Genomic DNA, 18,775 nt, shown 5'->3' with positions numbered 1-18,775 from the left:
GGGGACGCCAGTTCTGCCACGAGTTCGTGAAATTTGATCTTCAGAAGAGGTGACATAAGTTGACTTCGACGTAGTCTCCATTTAACATCTATGGACTTTTTCGTATGGGATTATGTCAAACCTTTAGTTTACACTAAACAATCGACTTCCCTAGCACGATTAAAAGAAAATATTCGTCAAGAAATGGCAGACATCACGAAGAATACATGCCGAGCCGTCATAGGGAATTATAGTGTTCGTTTAAATGATGTCTGTGACCGCGACGTCATTTGGACGATGTTGTTTTTAAGAAATAAATTTCCAAGCAATGTATTTTGATATGTAACAAACATTTTTTGTATAAACTCCTTTTCTTTAATGTGAACTTTCTTTTGAGATACCTTGTGTTATAGTGAATAGCAATTTTTAATTTCTGTCATGTGGATAGTTTCATCTCGATTAAATATTAGTTTAGGGTCTTTTCTATTGTGAAAAAATTAGAAATATTATAACCATAGACAAATTTTAGTATTTTGTGACCTTCTTTTTAAACTTAAAAACTTTGATGCGTTGTTCAGAATGTATGTTTCACGATCTCACCAAATTTGTTGTAATTGCAAAATCTATTGATTGAAACTCGTAAAACATTGAATGCAAAATTGTGTATATATATATTCATATTTGTAAAATGAAATTATGGTAATATTTCTTTTTAGTCCGAGCGCTGTAGCCAAAATTTCACTAAAACCTGATATTAAAACGAGTTGCTGAAGAGTACTTCAAAAAAAATTGTTCTGCGTGCGAGCTGTCATGGAAAATTGGGAAACCACCGGAAAACTCTAAAAATTAGTATTTCAATATCAATCGCTTGGGATTTCAAAATAAAATTGGCCTCAGAAGATTTTCCATGTTTTTTGGAAAATTTCCGGAAAGTGTAAGAAAAGATGAATGAAAATTTTCTTATCGCACGTTTTTAGACGCATATCCTGAATTAGCCGTGTCTTGGGACTAAAATGACGAGTGGTCTTTTCCAAGAATCTGCACTGTCAATCGCAAAAACATCGATCAGAAAACATTAGTTAACTAAAAAATAACGTGTTTAGAATGAAGGATTTTCCTTCAAATCCTCGTTCACTTTGGGACTTTCCACCCTAAAAGAAAAAAGGTATAAAGATTTTAGTCGAGGTTAACGGCAAGTCTTATAGTATTCCAAGTCGTTGACGCATCAATTTGATATTAGCAATTATAGCTCATTATCTCGTAAAGGAAGTATTTTTCGAAAAAATATTTAGAGACCTTTTTTGTGCAGATTTTCACGTTGTACAAATTTGGTCATATACATTGTATTGAAATTTTCAACCCCTTCCACGTTATTGACAAAATACCAATTTTCCGGGGTTTTTCTCGTTCAGAAACTACTCGTATACAAAATGTATTTCTGTTGGCTTTAGTGTCAAGTTAAAAGCTTGATTCCTGGACTATTTATTAATATATAATAATATAAATATAAATAAATTAAGCAGATTATTTTAAATAAATTGCTATTGTTTTGTATTTATAGAATAAATCGGTTTTGGAAAATCATCATTGGAGATCAGCAGTCGGTTGTCTTTTGGAAAGTGGTGTCGCTGAACAACTTACACCTTATAGAGACGAACTGGAAAAACAAATACGTGATCTCATTTTAGCCACGGATATTAATAGACAAAACGAATTCTTAACCAAATTTAAAGTAAGTATAGCGTCGAAATGTGATGTGAATTGAGCCATTATTGAATCATAATCGATTTTAATATCTCTATTGTTGGTTGTTCTTGGCTTCGTGGTAAAAAAAAATCGTAACAACACGTAAAAGTTGTGATCCCATAAAATGTTCGATATAGTTTTCGAAACTCACCTTGTAGAAGTTTTTTATCATCTATGAAAATTTCTTTAATCTGCCTTCTAATTTCTGGTATTGTTGGTGACACTTTGGTGACTTTCACCGCCAACACTTATAATTACACTGTCTGATATGTGTTTTGGCAACCCAGTTATCATCTTCAAACGCTTGCGGGCGGTACAAAGAAATACTGAAATTTTAGAAACTTTTTCAAGCTTCGGAGCAAAAAGAAGTTGCAAATGTTCGAATTCTGAGAATGTGGTATGTTGAGCGGCAGTTCGCATCCCAATAGGACCGTGATGAGGGTCGAGGTGTAATTCCTGTGCTTTATCATGATGGAAGATTCAAATGGGTTCGTTTTATCTTTAATTCGGCATTGAATCGACACAATAATTAGCGATAGTACAGACCAATGACCCTTTCGTACCTCACGAGGTAAATCATACCTTGTGAGGCTAAAAAAAATGTAGTCATAAGCGTTCTACCTTCTTTGAAGGACGTTCCCGTGGAGTCCACAGTTTGGACTGGTTTCTGGTGTCTACCAATCGATCCATTACAATTTAAATATCTGTGGCAACTCGAAATTCTGTCCAATGAGTAACTTTCCCAAATTTGGAAACAAAAAGAAGTTGATCGGTGTCGAATCTAGAGAATGTGGTAAATGAGAAAGCAGTTTTTAATCCAATTTGGCCGTGGCAAGCGCGGAGGTGTGCTCCTGTTCGTTATCCTAATGGAAGAGCCAATGGGGTCATTCTTTCTTTAATTTGATGACGAATAATTCCAATAATTCCTCATAGTACAGCTGACCGTTTCGCCCATAACCAAGATAGATCACACCTTGTGAATCCCAAAACAAACGATGGTCATCAGCTTCCCGCCTTCTTTGGAGCACGTTCCCCGGGTGGAGTTCACATTCGTGACTGTTCCTTGGTCTCTAGTTTCTACCAGTGCATCAATTGCAAAGTAGACATCCGAGGCGATGATAGCTTCCCCTTTAGACTCGAATTTTTGTCAGGCGAGTACTTTCTTAAAGTTCAACAAAAAGAAGTTGCTTGGTGTCGAATCAGGAGAATGTGATGGCAATTTGTTGCCCAATTTAGCCGTGACGAGGGAAAGGTGTGAATATGTGCATTATAATGGTGGAAGAGCCAAATGAGATAATTTTTCCATCAATTCTGCGACGAATCGGTCCATTAATTCGACATAGTACAACTCTGCAACCTTTATGCTATTCTTAAGGTAAATATTATCTTGTGAGTTCAGAAAACGATGGTCTTCACCTTTTGCGCCGATAGGACAGTTTTTGGAACAAGTTCGTCATGATCTCTGCTGTTTACCAGTGGAGCTATTTTTCGTTAACTGTAACTGTAACTGTAACGAAACTATATAGAAATTCTTTGTATTGCTTAAATAGCGTCAAATACTGTTCTAAAATGGTCTCAAGATGCAGGTGTGAACAAACGCAATATTTTGAATTGCCTACTATATTCAATCCCCTTTCTATCAATACGACAACGTGAGTTTTTGTTGATTCATCGTCCGTGTTAATTTTTTTCGATGCATCTGGACGTCGCGTAACAAATACCGACGATCATGTTGAAATTCGTTAAACCAAAACTCGCAGTACGCTTTTTGATTTTGCTGAGTTCGGTCATATGGTCAGAATAAATCTCAGCAGTACCCGTCTACGATAATACATTGCTCTTGCGATGCTCGAGCCAAAGGGTGATGAGGCTGAGTAGTTGTGGGACTACCCTTGTAAACGATTTTAACCTTTTCGTTATTATCGAGACACTAGACGCCCTCTGAATTCCGTATCATTTTTTGAATGCCTATTGAATATCGATGCTGATTTTCTCACTTTTCACTTCTTAGACCCTTTTATATGTTTTTTGTGATAAATTATCATGATTTTAGGTTTCTTTTTATGAAAAATCAGTTCAAAATAAAATTTGACGTTTCGACCTATATCGGTCTCTATTACTAATCATTTCCAAGATATAGTATTTTACATTGTTATATTGCCACCCGGTATAGTATATTTAGTGAAAAAAAATAGGACAATTACTTTTGTCCCCCGTATTTTCCGACATTTTCAATATATTCAAAAATGAGACTCTTGGGCCTATTCAAAACATTTCAAAGTTGTCGCTCTCTAGCTTTACAACTTTTTCATATTTCTCGACTCTCTGCTTCATCTTGATATTCTTATTGTTTTAAGAAACATCTAGACGAAGGCACTTTAGACTTGAAAAAGCCCGAACATAGACAGTTCATTATGCAAATAGCCTTAAAGTGCGCAGATATTTCGAATCCCACCCGGCCTTGGGATATATCCAGGAAATGGAGTTTAAAAGTCTGCGACGAATTCTTCAGACAAGGGGAATTCGAGAGGAAACTGAATCTTCCTGTGACTTCCATATGTGATAAGCAATCCACTTCTGTTGCCAAAATTCAAGTCGGTGAGTTTATTTGTATTGAAATTATGTAACTTTAATTCTAACATTTTTTTTTTCGACTAAAGCCTTGAAAATAAATTTCAAAAGGATTAAAACACATCAACAAAATTTATTTAATACCAAACTTTCCATTAAAATATAATATACGAGGTCTGATGATTAAGTAATGAGAATCATACTGTAGTGACGACTAACATACTTTCATAAGAAATACAGTTAAAATAAAATTGATGATCCAACCCAGATGGAAAAAAAATATAAGAATAGAGAAATGTTACCACATAATGTGATAAAATTTTCGCTGTTGATTACCACAAGCGTGGTTAAAAAAATCAGTATGAATCGTATCAAATTCATTCTTAAGCAAAAACATCAACTCAGGCGACATCCCTACAATTGCAAGTCACTGGCAAAAAAACTGAACACAAAATTATATTTTTCTTAGTAAATTCTTAAAGCTAATGGCATTAGCTTCAAGATAATGTAAAATATTGTAATGTTTCTTGCTCTCACAGACAACAATACGTTATGATCGGTAATCACTCTTTTCATGTTTGTTTACAATGGTGCTAATTAGGGAAAACTGACCTGCCACCAGCAGTTAGCCATCAAAGGTTGACCGATACGTTATAAAAAAAAAAATCTACCCTAAAAATGGAAACAACAAGTGATAAGGCTACTCAAGCGGTCAACCTATTGCAACAAGGCTAGAGTCAGCGAGAAGTAGCCAGTGCGTTGAACATGAGTCAGTCTGGTGTTTCCATAGTTTAACGTCTTTACCAAGAGACTGCTTCAATCAAAGACGCCGTTCCGGAAGAAAAATGTGCACATCCGAGAGAGGTGATCGATTTATTGTCAGCATATCGTTGCGGAATTGAGCCCTCTTTGGTGTTCTAGTCCAACAAAAGCTAGAGATTTGCGACAAGTGGCCGGACATTTAAACGAAGACTTAAGACAGCTAACATTGAGCCAAAAAAGTCAGCTACGGGCTCCTCCAGAGTTTGTTCCAAGGGAGACCACTATGAGATTCCATTTTACAATGTGATACTTTGTTAGAGCAATATTTTTAAGTAGACAATTTAACGGGGTCATTTGAAAAACAAAGTGTATATGGATACATAAATGTACATAAATACACGATAGCACCTATTTCTAAATTATTAGAAATAATTTGGATGAATTCATAAGATTTCTTTTTCCAACTACAATGAAGTCATATTAATTTTTTTTTGTATATTAATTACAAAATATGAAGTTTAGATGAAAGAATTCGACAATTTTTAAAAGACTCCAGAAGGAATGGTTTCAAACTCTCAACTTTTCAAAAAGTGCATTGATGAATTTTCCTAACTAGAGTTGTAGGTTTATTGTATATCTAAGTATAATATATAGCCTCACCCTCGTATTACAGACTATTTATATCGTAGTGTGGCAAATCAAACCCCAAAGTGTATATAGTATATAGTCCGAGCTTTCGAATACTTATGTATCATCGGGGACCGGAATTAAGGTCAAAGTACAATGAGTAGGTACACCTCAAATGGGTTGACCACCCATATATTTACCAGATCTGGCACCTAGCAACATTTTTCACTTTCATAACCTCAAAGTTACACTTCCATCAAACAAGGACTTAACAGTGACTCAATTCAGTCAGAAATTTTTCTTTTTATAGGATTTTTCAAAAACGTAGTGAGTCCGTTATTCGCTGAATGGCACAGATTTATGAAAAGCACACTTTCAACGCACATGATGAACATTTTGGACGATAATCAAAAAAGATGGGAAGCTCAAGAAAAGGCCGAACAAGCCGAAGAAACTCAAACGGAATTATCGGACGCAGATCCGGAAGTAGTAAGTGAAGAAGAAGACGAACAACTGTCGACAAAAACCTCAGGAACTCATAGCATACAAGAATATATATCGCCTCCTCCAAGGTAAGACATTTTCATTGGTTGATTATATATGTGTCTTGTTTATTTTTACTTATTTATCTTTTGACTTATTTTCTAAATATAAATTTTGACACTTTAAGAAATGAATTTCAACAAAAGGTCCGCACCAAGTGAAGTTTAATTTAAACGTGATGCATACTGAAAAATCTCGGCTATTCTACGTCCCTTTTTTCCTAAAAGGTTCATGAAACTGAGCTTTTTAGGTAGTCAACTATTCTACCGTATGAATGAGACCTCATACTTGTAAATCGAACCGTATAAGATAATAAAAACGATATAGATAAACCCAGGTTTAAACTGAAAGAAATATGATAGAATATCTGCTCTGTCATAGGCCTCCTTTTTAACAAAAAAATAGAATATAACCTCATTTTCACTTAAAAAAAATACAATTCAGAACTTAAAGGAAGTAAGGGATTTCGACCATAGCTAAAGCTCGTTTCAATATAAAAATGGAATACATCCTTCTTCTTGTAACTTTCCAATATTCTCTTCATCAGAGCTACCAGTTTGATGGCATCTTCTTCGACAAATACCAATTGTTTCTTAACTAATTTACAGCTTTCTGTTTGAACTCCCAAACGAACCCTTCTTTGTGTTTGCTCTTAATTGAGACGTTACGATAACTGACAAGGATCATAAGAACTAACTTTGAGAGCTTGGAGGAGTAGATTTCTATTAATATCAATCTCTAAATTAAATTCCTAAAAGGAAGTAAATGATGGTGCAGACTGGATCATGTTTTCAGATTCTGGAACTGAAATAACTGCAACTTACCTCTACTTAAACATATCTGGAAATATATTCTAGTTTCACGCAAAAATTTCGGTAGGGGAAAACACACATTAATCGTTCGTTAGAGTAGTTTGTATTTCGACCATAGATAAAGCTAATTATATCACAAACATGGAATATATCCTTCTTGTATGATTTCAATATTTTCGTCATCAGTGTGCCATTTCTTCCAACAAGTACCAATTGTTTATACAGCTTTGTGCTTAAACTCCCAAACGAACCTTTCTTTGTCTTGAGACGTTATGGTTACTGGCAAGGAGAGTATATCTAACCCTTTGAGCGTTCTTTGGGGTAGTTTCTCCAACATAAACATTAGAGAATTCTGCGACTGGTAATGCGTTGTAGCCCTTTCAAAATGGTTTCTTAATAATGCTAGTGAGCTGCACTTAATGACTACAGTGTGGGGCAAAATAAAATCATATTTATTTTTTTTTACATACACAAAACTCTTTGTGACTGTAATAACAATCTGGTTATTTTTGCCCGAAGATGGTCGAATAAAATTTTAAAAAATGCTTCAATCATTGTGGAGGGATTTCTGTATTGATCCATCCGTATTTACATAAAATGTTACTGGTCCAATTTATGTCTTATCCATTAGTTTTCTTTCATATTTTTTCTAGCTGGATAGACAAAGTTGCCAGTGGAACTCATGTAACAGTAAAATGTTGCACCCTTTCTGCATTTTATAATATTTCAACCTGTTTCCTACCACGTCTTGAAAACATTTTGACAACAGTTTTAACAAGAAGTAAAAAGATTGAATTCTCCTAAAAATGCATTATGACCGTCCCTTTGGGGATTGACAGGATTAATGTCAGTCATAATCAATATGTTCCTGTCATACAAATTTGCCATCTCCACCAAAACGTTATTTTAAGTAGTTTTAGTAATAAATGAATATATTCAATTTCCCTAAAAATGCTTTTTGAGGGTCTCTTTAGGGCGAACAAAGATAAAGGACAACGCGGGATTAAGATACCAGTCATAATGAATATCTTCTTGATGATAATTTTTACATGAATTAAATAGATTGAATACCCCTAAAAATATTTTTTGAGAGTCCCTTCAGGGCGAGAAAAAATTTGGATAATCACAGAACTAAGATATCAATCATAACCAATATATTTCTACCATATAACTAAATGATTCCTCCTTGGTCCTTCAAAAAGACGATTATTGAGTCTAAGTTGTTATTAAAATTATATTTAATATTGATATTATTGATGATGTTATTTCCGGAAAAAATCCTATATATCTTTGCATCCCCTGAATTACTGGTTTCCAGATGTCATTGATCTCATTTTATCGAGTTCTACATACCCTACCATCTTTTTATTATGATCACTTGATGGCGCTATTCGGAAGTCACCCTACCAGAAAAAAGAAACCATTTAAACTAACCATAGCTTGTTTGTTTTGTCAATATTTGCGCGCATAAAAATCCTACTATCCTACTGCAAAATAACAACTAAACCTGAAGTCACGTGGTAGATACAGCTACAAATGCTACTTCCGACCAAGCATACCTTCTCACCTATACTTCTTTTGTATACATTCACGCCAACTTGAAGGTTTGAAACCAAAAAGTGTCATATTCACTATTTAATTTTTCGATAGAGACATCAGAAGACAATCACTAGCTGTTCCGACGTTAGAATCGTTAGGAGTAAGAAGACATTCTGTACCAGTAAATATGGATCAATCACTGCCACGAACAATATATAGAAGAGAGAGCCTACCGACAGGTAGAGGCATCCCGTTCGGTAGATCGCCCGTAAGCCCCCAGACTGAATCAAGAGCTTCCAGTGGCCTTAGGGAGGAAGACGAATTGTTACGGTATGGCTCACAATCTGACGCATCTTCTTCTAGTCCGCTTCATTCGTCAGGTATGTCATTAGAATCTCAGTAATTAATTTTATTTGATTGAATTATATATATCATGATATTTTAATGATTTATCTACCACCTAGCACCCATTTGTCATTGATATAACTTAATCACACACTCGTTTCATATCTACGGAAAAACTGGCTTGAAATTTAGGTTCTAGCTCATGTAAATCGAAAAAATAGTTCCTTATTTAGCAATATTATTGTTTTCTTATCCAGAAGAACAACCAGAGAGGCCTTTAAGTGCTGAAAATCTACTACCAGAACCGAGCATAGCGTCCATGACAAGTAATACCGCTGTTAGTAGACTAACATCTGTCCTACAAGGCAACACCTTACCCCCAACTAAGTGTTTAACGAGACAACAAACTTTCCCCCCGCCTCAACCGTACATGCGAATGAGATACATGTCTGCCACAGCTGAAATGAGTACCTGCACAGAAACCCCATATGAAGGTTAGTTAGATGTTATATCTGAATCGATTAATGGTATTTGTATGGAGATTTTGTTATTTGTTCCAGGTGATAGTCGTTCGAACTCGTCTCACGGTTCCCATGAACACATATCAAATAATCTGAGCTCTATACCTCAGTACACTATACCAGCAATAGCTGTATTGAGTCCAAACAACAGTCGACCTCCGGATCTTCTATTACCGGAAGCGACGTTACCGCCACCTCCGGCCCAAAAGACGTTCGCTAATAACAAAAGGGAAACGGAGGCGGTAGAAAAGGAGAAGACCTGCAAGATGGTTAAGCTCTCCGAACCAGGACAGAGATACGAGAAGGAGAACGTCGACCCCAGGAGATTAGCTGCGACGGTGAGTTACTGTAGACTATTTTATACACATATCTCTGATTATAATGTTTTCTAGTGTGAATTATACAAAAAATAATCATAGTACCCGAGAAAAAGTTATGTAAATATTATTCTGAATAGTTTCAAAAGTGGCTGCTTTACAATTTATTGAGTCGACTTCCATATTCACCTGATTTGACTCATTCCGATTATTTTCTTGAAAACTTGAATAATGGGTTACACGGAAACGATTTCAGGCGATTGAAGATTATTTTTCAGTTGTCCTGGTCAATTTCTGAATATCCTTGAATTAATTTCTGGTATTGTTTATTACCATATCCGATCATTCACAAAATGTCGATATTTTCAGCGTAATTCAAATCTACCCTTAAATTTATTGTTAAAAATTTGGGAGCTTTAAAAATTACTTTTTTCTAAATAACTGAAATATGTGGAAAAGATATGAGAAAAATTTTCAAACAAAAAATGTAGGGATTAAAATTTTCTTTAAAATTTTAGATCACTTTTGATGTAATTGTAATATAAACTTAGATATTTGCAATAAACTATAAAAATTTATAAATCCATTCTATGGTTGTCATACACGTTCCGGTTTACCGGAGAACGCAGACGAACCTGTACAGGTATCTGATTACTTTACTGACGCGAGTTTCAATAACCAAGTTATCGTCTGCAGAGGCTGGAGGTACAGGTACAGTAGACTGTAGCCTGTATAACTTGCAAAATGATGAATAAATTTATGAAAAAACTGAATAATTAAGTTTTTTTTACATTATATCGAAGTTCAATCAATATCCCTAGGGATTTGATTTTTTTAATAAATTCATTTGACATTTCCACTAAAAAATATTTTTGCACAAGGCTTAATACCTGTATTCTCATAAAAGTATACATTTACCTGTCCTGATCATGTATTGAAATAAAAATGAGCATTTCTGAGATGATTTCTTATATTTTTTAGGTATAATTAAAAAAAATTAAAAACTCGAATTTTTTGATATTTTTAAAAGTTCTTTATCGCGTCGCACGACTGAGCTGAAAATTTAATGGAGTTTTCTCGCTTTCTATTACTTACCATTTTTAACCCTTTTTGTTTGGAACTTTTTTTAAATAATTTTTGGTATAGTTTTCGATTATTTTTAGGCCCCGGATTATATACAACTTTTTTATCAATTTATTCAAATTTACGCTAGAATCAACTGATTTAAAAAAAAAGGTAATGGTAATTTGAATTCTAATTGCAATTTATTGCAATTAATTTAATTTGTTGAAATTATGTATTTGGTTACGGTGTAATTATGAAAAACACTTAAATACGTTAATAATTGGAAGATTAATTTATTTCTATTAGAGTTTCGGAGGTTTGTCTTTACAATGTTAAGGGTCGGAAAGAACTGACTACTTACAATTATTGTACTATGGTTGTCCCTTAACTTAATATATACTAAAATATATTCTTTCACAAAGTTAAAAATGTGTTTACCAGATGTTATTAAAATAGAAAACTTTACTTCCAAAATTATATTAAGCTCAAAAATGTAAAAGTATAATATCTTATAATTATAAAGTATGAATTCAAAATAGAACTGAAAAATATTTAAATTTTCTATATTTTTTAATATGACAGCTAAAAATTAAATCGTTTATTGCACTTTTTTCGGTTTCTATTGCTAACCAATTCTAAACCCTAAATTTTTCATTCAAAACTTTTTTTCCTTGTTTTTTTAATTATTTTCAACCCTTCTCCAACTGAAATAAAAGTTTTTATCAATAAATTCATGCTGAAATCAACTTATATTAAAAAAGGAGATAATGGTAATTTGAATCCTAATTGCATTGTTCTAATAGTTCATTATAAAGTTGGAATTTCTTGAATCATTGGTCGTCACAATTACACAATTTTTTTATATATAAAAAGCTAGTAAAAGAACCTCTGCAGGTTGTCATGTAGGTTTCGGAAAAGTATATACAGTAGTAGTATACTCTATGCTCTAAGTTGCCCAAGCTTCTTGTCAACTCTGGGTCGCCTATAAGTCTAATTGCTCCAAACGTGCGAGCAATAGTACATACGAATTTGGTCCTTGTAGAGAATTAGTATATAGTTTTTTGGTCTTAAAAAAAGGCTCTAAATTTTTGCAAAGTTGCCCTAGCTAATTCGGCCATATCACTATACCAGAACATATTGCTCCCAACTCCCAAATTATCGTCTTGAGAGATTGAAGTTCCACCTGGTTATCAAAATGTGCATTAGACAATGTAATTGTGAGTGTTTTTGTAGTATAAATAGAGTTTCCAGTTCTAGTGATACAAATATTTTATTTACATTACAGAGTTTAGCTAAACGGAGGGGCTCAGCTCCAGTGTCGCTTCCATTATCAAAACCCGAGGAAAAAAATCCCCCTGCAGGCGGGGGGCTTTTAATGTCCGATACACAATCCTTGAGAAGAGGATCAGTGCCAAATGAATTTGCTCATTTTCGTAAGTAGAACAATATCATTAAGATTTAGGGAAACATTCTTCTTCTTAATTATAAATTTAAATATGGTTTTATACATGTATTGTATGCTATAAACAAATTGGGCATTTATTTGCATACAAATAATTTGAACTAAAAGCATCTGATTTCAAAATTTTTTTAAATAATGTTTTTATGATAAATTAACGTCCATTTCTTCACCATTAGTAAAAAGTTTGAAACTATTTTTTAAAGCAAAATTTGATTATTTCTAACCTAAAAATATGTTACTACAATGATGATGTTCACTGGACTGTGTCTATGGAGAGCCCAGCACTTACCATGGATGTGTTTTCAAAAATGACAAGAGCTTTCGCTAGTTTCTCTCATGTTCTTCACGTGGTAGTGTCCAGTGAGCATACCACTAAGGCCGACTACCCAGGATGCAACTGTTTTGAAACAAAAGTTGCAAACCAGTTGATCTTGCAACGGTTTGGCAACCTCGGCAAGTATAATAGTGGGGAGCCGCAATTGGTTGTACGTGACAATGATTCTGCGGACTCAGTTGCAGGTGTTGTTTCATTAGAATATAACATGTTTATTTTGCTTTTTTTCTCAATGTGAGTGATCAAGAACTAAATAAACCTCAAATTTGTGTGGAAAAACAACTTTTTATCGACATTCGATAAAAATCTACAAACACTCTATCTGTCTAAGACAGTTCTTGTGCTGTTACGAACAGTCTAAAGTTCACATTTTGACTTAGGTATGGATGGATTCGATTGCAAAACTGTTACAAGATCAATGGCCACTTGGTAGAATAAGAAAGAAATCTCTCCGATTATTCCAGAACTGAGGTGTTACTCCATATTTCTGATTTCTTCTAGTTTTCCCACTTTCTAACCTATAAAAATTATAATTTTTTTCATAAAAATATGTTCCTGCTAAAAAAGGCACTGGTTACATCTATAGATATCTTTTTGTACCAGATAACGTCTTGAAAAAAACCTTTGTTAGGGAGTCCTTAAACTATGTTTCGACCAACTGTAGAGATCTGTTCCCCCATAAAAAATTGATTCGTTTTGCTATTTAGATATGACGCAAATTATAAGCTTTATTTTCAGATTTCGTCGATGACGAAAACCTCGAACAACCTCTTATAACTTCAGTGGAAACAAAGTCGTACTCACAATTTCCACGACGAGGTTCCGCGCCGACTGACCTACCCCCAATATTTGGCGGAGCCGGCGAAAGACGCGAACAACTCACAAGACATACTAGTCTTAACGGTACGTAATTTATTCTCACTCTGCCACAAAGTATTTTATTTACAGTTTCCTTTTATTATAAATTATTTTTCCGTTGCCGTTTATGCAAGATATAACCAAAAATTCCGTTTTACTTCTTTCCTTCCCAAAAAAAGTAAAAGTTACATTGTTATCAACATATAATAAGAGTGATTCTAAAAATAAAGAAGAAAACAATAGATTGACCTTCTAGAGGAAAAAGGACGAAATAAAAGCACTTACCATGGATGGAAGGGCTGAAGAAATTTTTTTCAAGGAAAGATTAGGAAAGATTCATCTGTTACCCCATTACCATGCTGGTTGCCTATCTAGTAGACTCAACCTTAAGGAGGAACCACAAGAAGCAAGAAGAAAATAAGTTGTTTAACCTTGTTAGAATATAGCTTAACCTAACTTTATTAACAAATTTTCTTTTTGAACATTTTATTTAGAATCAAAATTAAAATAATTTCCGTGTAAATGTTACGACCGAAAACAGCCAGTGGTAGTTTAAACAGCCATAACACGTTCTGTGCACCTTACGTTTGCCAGAACGCGTTGTGGCTGTTCTGATACAGCCAGAACCCGAATGAAATGATTTTAGATTTAGAAGACGTCAGCTCACGTAATATAAAGCTGCTTATTAATAATCATTTGGTAACAAAGTAGTACAACACTCATTTGAATAAATGTTCAATGACAACGTTTTTTTATGTGTTTTATATCCATATAGTCAATAGTTAATATAACTAACCTAACCTAACTGCATCAAACATAAAGTTTTCGGTCTTTGAGTGTAGCATATACATAAACAAATTGAGATTAATAACGTTACGGGTCAATTTAAAAAAAAGATACTTTGTAAATAGACAGAGAATTTATTTTTTTTTTTTTCGAAGATTTCATCGGGGTTGTGTTTTAGGTAAAGCGGGAAGAAGAAAAAAACAGTTGAAGAGGAGAAGTTCGGGCGGGCCCGAAACCGTTCTCCTACCGGAATCCCATTCTGAGATTATATCTCGACTTTTTCTACATCGGAGACCTGAAAGTTCCGAAGCGCTGCTGGTTCGGCGAAGAGGATCACTGCCTATTGAAGTCCTGACTGTTGGGCACTCCGGTAAGTCTACCATAACATACAAGAGAATGTCAATAGAGGAAAATACTTTAATCTATTTTTACGTTACTATAAATTTTTTGATAAAAGTATATCTGAAGATAGTCATAGTTTATAATTGGGTCACGGGTGATCAAGATTACATAAGCTTTCTGATAGGCTCGACGTGATTCACTCGACACTACCAAACACCGATATCCTTGGAAAAACCAATCAGGAACTTTGGCATGAAACAATGGGCGAACTGTGAGGCTTGCACAAGTGCTTGCACAAGTGTTTGAACCTCGCATTGGGTACTCACTGTCACTGACCGTTGCGCGCATAGGCCTTTTGATAAGCTAGACACTACCAAAGGCTAATGACGTCACTAACCTTGCCCAACACCAGCGGCATTTCAGGACGTCCGTGATGCGCATAGTGTAGATATGGTGTTTTAGATGACATTGTCCAGTTAAAAGAGCAGTCTCCGACCGTTGCTCGCATATGCCTCTTGATAAGCTAGAAACAACCAAAGGCTAATGTCTGTTGAAAAGCCAATCAAGCAGATTACTTTAAACCTTTTGATATCACGATGATGTGGTCTGCGGTTCCTTCCTCCTCTATGCTCCAGATCGTCCGTGATGTCCATAGTGTAGAGATGGTGTCCTAGATCACTGTGTCCGGTTACCGGACAAATAAAGCGCTTATTTAAGTAGAGCTGTTGATTTAAGGTCCATGTTTATGTGCCTTCTCTCATGCCAGGTGTTTCCCATCCATCTCTACCTTACCAGTAATCTTTTGAGAGATGTAACTGTAAAGCTTTCGGCTACACCAATAACTGGTTCTGACCTCATTGGTGGATTTTCTGATGTCAATCTGGCGAGAGACTCAACCTCGTTGTTACTCAAGTGACCTGGCATCCACAAGAACTGGATCTTATAGCCTTCACACAAACATTCTCTTAGGACTTCTTCCCATTCCTAGAACAGAACGTTTCAATCTTTATGGGTTGAGATTACTGTGTTTCCATGGCGTCAATTTAGTATCGCTCCTCCATATGCAACCCCATAGTACAGAAGACGGTAGGATATGTTCTCTAAGCGAAATAAATTTGCTTTCTTGGAATATCCTCAGCAGAAGCTTGTTTCGTCCAAGCCATTCATCCTGTAGCAATCCGCGTACACGAAGGCTCCATGATTTAGTATATAGGCCTTAGGGTCACTTGTCCACTGTTCTATGAAAGTGATGTGTGTGATGCCCTAATTATAACAGTCGCAGACGCCATTTGGCTGAAGATAGTCATACTGGTGCAAATTCAAAATAATTTATTTTGTTTAAAATAAAACTGTTAAGTGACTTTGTAGGCAGTCATTTCATTGGTAGAATCAAAATCAACGCCAAAGTCTTATGTCTGATCTATAGAAATCACAACAACTACCATTTTTCAAAGGATAGGTGTCAAATTTTGATTTCATTCCTTCTAATAGTTTGCCTGTTAACATTTTTTTAAGTATAAATTTCTCGGTTTTTTCAAACTATTCCATCTGTCGAGGTAAAGTTTTCAAGGGTATTCTGGTGACTCCAAAAAAATTAACCATCATTGCTTGTTATGTGGAGTTTTATGCAGTTCAGACCGATGGAATAAACAATAACAATTTAATTTGGGTTTAACTCATTGCTCGATTGACAAAGAACCAATGGTTCTTGGAGTCTCAAAACAGACTTTACTTTGACTTCGAGATCGAGGTAATCTTTAAATCCGGAGTTTTTAAGACGTGAGCCGCCTCGACAGTTTTTGGCTTCTTTCTCCACGCCACTGATGTAACAGCTTCAACATTGGTAGAAACCGTTGGTAGTAGGTTTCTTTGTTTGCCAACTGACAAATAAAAAATTTTAGGTTAAGTCAGTTCTAATTAACCTCTCAGGATAGCTTGATCACCTTCTGCTTACCATTACTTAATGCCCTTTAATTCCCATTCAATGTACTGAATTTGGTATTTTTAAATTGAAGGAGTGCAAAAAAAAATAATTTTTTCCGAAATTTTTTACCCAATTTTTAGGTCCTATAATAATTCAGGGATGCAGCTAGGTATAGAAGTAAATTGCTCCCTATCTTCATATATGGGCTCCCATATAGCCCACTGCTTTGTGTCGGTTCTTAAGCGTAATAGCCTGTATATGGTTATGTCAAAATGGCAGAAAGTATCTGGAGAAGACCTACAAATAAAGTACTAATAAATGATATACCAGAAGCCTGAAATAACGTAAATAGTTTTAACACAAAGAGCAAGATGGTTATGACACAATGCCAGATTTCCGCAGCGCGGAATTGTGAGAATACTGTTGGAGGTAGGAGAAAGAACGAAAAGAAGAGAAAGGATAAGGATGAAATGGAGAGAAGTAACAAAATACCGAAGAAAAGATTGAGTCAAGTGTCTAGAAAACCTATAGAGTTGAACTATATATTTTTCCTTGTCACGAAACCTAACCTATGACCCAAGGTTCATTCATTTAAACATCTTCCAAATATGACCAAACTAATACACCCTTTAAGAATATTTCTTTCAAAGTCACAACCCGCCACTGTCTTGTTACGTTTGTTTTTAATTGTAGATGTAACTGCATTATGAAGATGTTCTATTTATACCTTCACCATGGTAACAACGTCATATTATGTCGATATTTTATAGTTTAGGTTATTATAAATCCAAACATTTTCGTGTCGCAATGAAAGTTGCTTTTTGCACAGATTTAGATAAAAGCGTCGTTCTGGCAAATTGTGAGAAACGTAATTGGGTGCAAGTAGGTCCGGACGACGAATGGAATATATACTGGGCTGGTACGTTAACATGTCGAAGTCTTTTCAGCGTGGACAGCGGTTATAGAATGAGCGACAACCAAATAATCAATCATTTTCCTAATCATTACGAGATTTCCCGAAAAGATTTATTAGTGAAAAATATAAAACGATATCGCAGAGACCTGGAGAAAGAAGGAAACCCTTTGGCCGAAAGAGGTGATTCGAAATATATTTATTTAGATTTCATACCGGTTACTTTTGTATTGCCTGCCGATTATAATATGTTCGTAGAAGAGTATAGAAAAGCGCCGCAGAGTACGTGGATCATGAAACCGTGCGGACGGTCTCAAGGAGCTGGTATATTTCTCATAAATAAATTATCCAAGTTAAAACGATGGTCTCGAGAATCTAAAACGCCTTTCCAGCAACAACTCACTAAAGAAAGTTACGTTATATCAAAATATATCGATAATCCTCTTTTAATTGGTGGCAAAAAATTCGATTTAAGACTTTATGTTCTCGTCACTTCCTTTCGACCTTTGAAAGCGTATCAATTCCGACTGGGTTTTTGTAGATTTTGCACCGTTAAATATGATTCCAGCGTTGCCGAATTAGATAATATGTACGTCCATTTAACGAATGTTTCAGTTCAAAAACACGGCGGAGAATATAATTCTTTACACGGCGGTAAACTCAGCGTGCAGAATTTACGATTACATTTAGAAAGTACTAGAGGAAAGAAAGTAACCGAAAAATTATTTGATCAGATAAGTTGGTTGATAATTCATTCTTTGAAAGCGATAGCTCCGGTTATAGCAACCGATCGACATTGTTTCGAATGTTACGGTTACGATATCATTATAGATAACAAACTTAAGCCGTGGTTGATTGAGGTGAACGCTTCCCCGTCTCTTACATCGACCACTGCTAATGATAGAATTCTGAAACATAAACTTTTAGATAATATTTTTAATATAGTTATACCGCCTTCTGGTATGCCAGACGTTAGATGGAATAAAATACCTACTGCTCAAGCTTTGGGAGATTTTGAACTTTTGATTGACGAAGATTTGATTAGTCAAGGAGAACCTGGGAGTGATATGAATAGCAGGGCCGGAAAATGGAGATAAAGAAATAAAAATTAAAGTGTAGCTTGTTATTTATTAAACTTTATAACTAATTGATTTGTTTTAATGTCAAACTTATTGCATTAATTTAAAAACCAACTAGTGGACACAATACTTCCTTCAAAAAAACATTGGCTGTTCGTTGACTCTTAGATTTTTTCTTTCGCCGTTTTAATGTTTATGCAGATGCCACTTTTATAGGAAATTGTCTTCGCTTCAATGAAAATGGAAGAGT

General features: G+C 34.9%; 2 protein-coding genes across 4 annotated transcripts in view; both read left to right on the top strand.

Moving 5' to 3' along the window:
* LOC130444827 (uncharacterized) overlaps positions 1-18,775 on the top strand; it is a 315,730-nt gene that overhangs the window by 282,426 nt on the left and 14,529 nt on the right. For all 3 annotated transcript variants that reach the window (XM_056780092.1, XM_056780094.1, XM_056780093.1), the window contains 9 exons: positions 1,541-1,711; positions 4,083-4,323; positions 5,996-6,257; positions 8,691-8,959; positions 9,182-9,418; positions 9,485-9,783; positions 12,113-12,260; positions 13,362-13,526; positions 14,446-14,637. In XM_056780092.1, coding sequence (XP_056636070.1) covers positions 1,541-1,711; positions 4,083-4,323; positions 5,996-6,257; positions 8,691-8,959; positions 9,182-9,418; positions 9,485-9,783; positions 12,113-12,260; positions 13,362-13,526; positions 14,446-14,637 — 1,984 coding nt within the window. The remainder of the gene's footprint in view (positions 1-1,540; positions 1,712-4,082; positions 4,324-5,995; positions 6,258-8,690; positions 8,960-9,181; positions 9,419-9,484; positions 9,784-12,112; positions 12,261-13,361; positions 13,527-14,445; positions 14,638-18,775) is intronic.
* LOC130445084 (polyglutamylase complex subunit TTLL1-like) lies at positions 17,341-18,543 on the top strand. Its single transcript, XM_056780583.1, has one exon. The coding sequence runs from the start codon at positions 17,341-17,343 to the stop codon at positions 18,541-18,543; it is 1,203 nt and encodes a 400-aa protein (XP_056636561.1).

The sequence above is a fragment of the Diorhabda sublineata genome, chromosome 6 (genome assembly GCF_026230105.1).
Source record: "Diorhabda sublineata isolate icDioSubl1.1 chromosome 6, icDioSubl1.1, whole genome shotgun sequence".
NCBI classification, from domain to species: domain Eukaryota; kingdom Metazoa; phylum Arthropoda; class Insecta; order Coleoptera; family Chrysomelidae; genus Diorhabda; species Diorhabda sublineata.
This window is presented reverse-complemented; position numbering and strand designations above follow the sequence as displayed.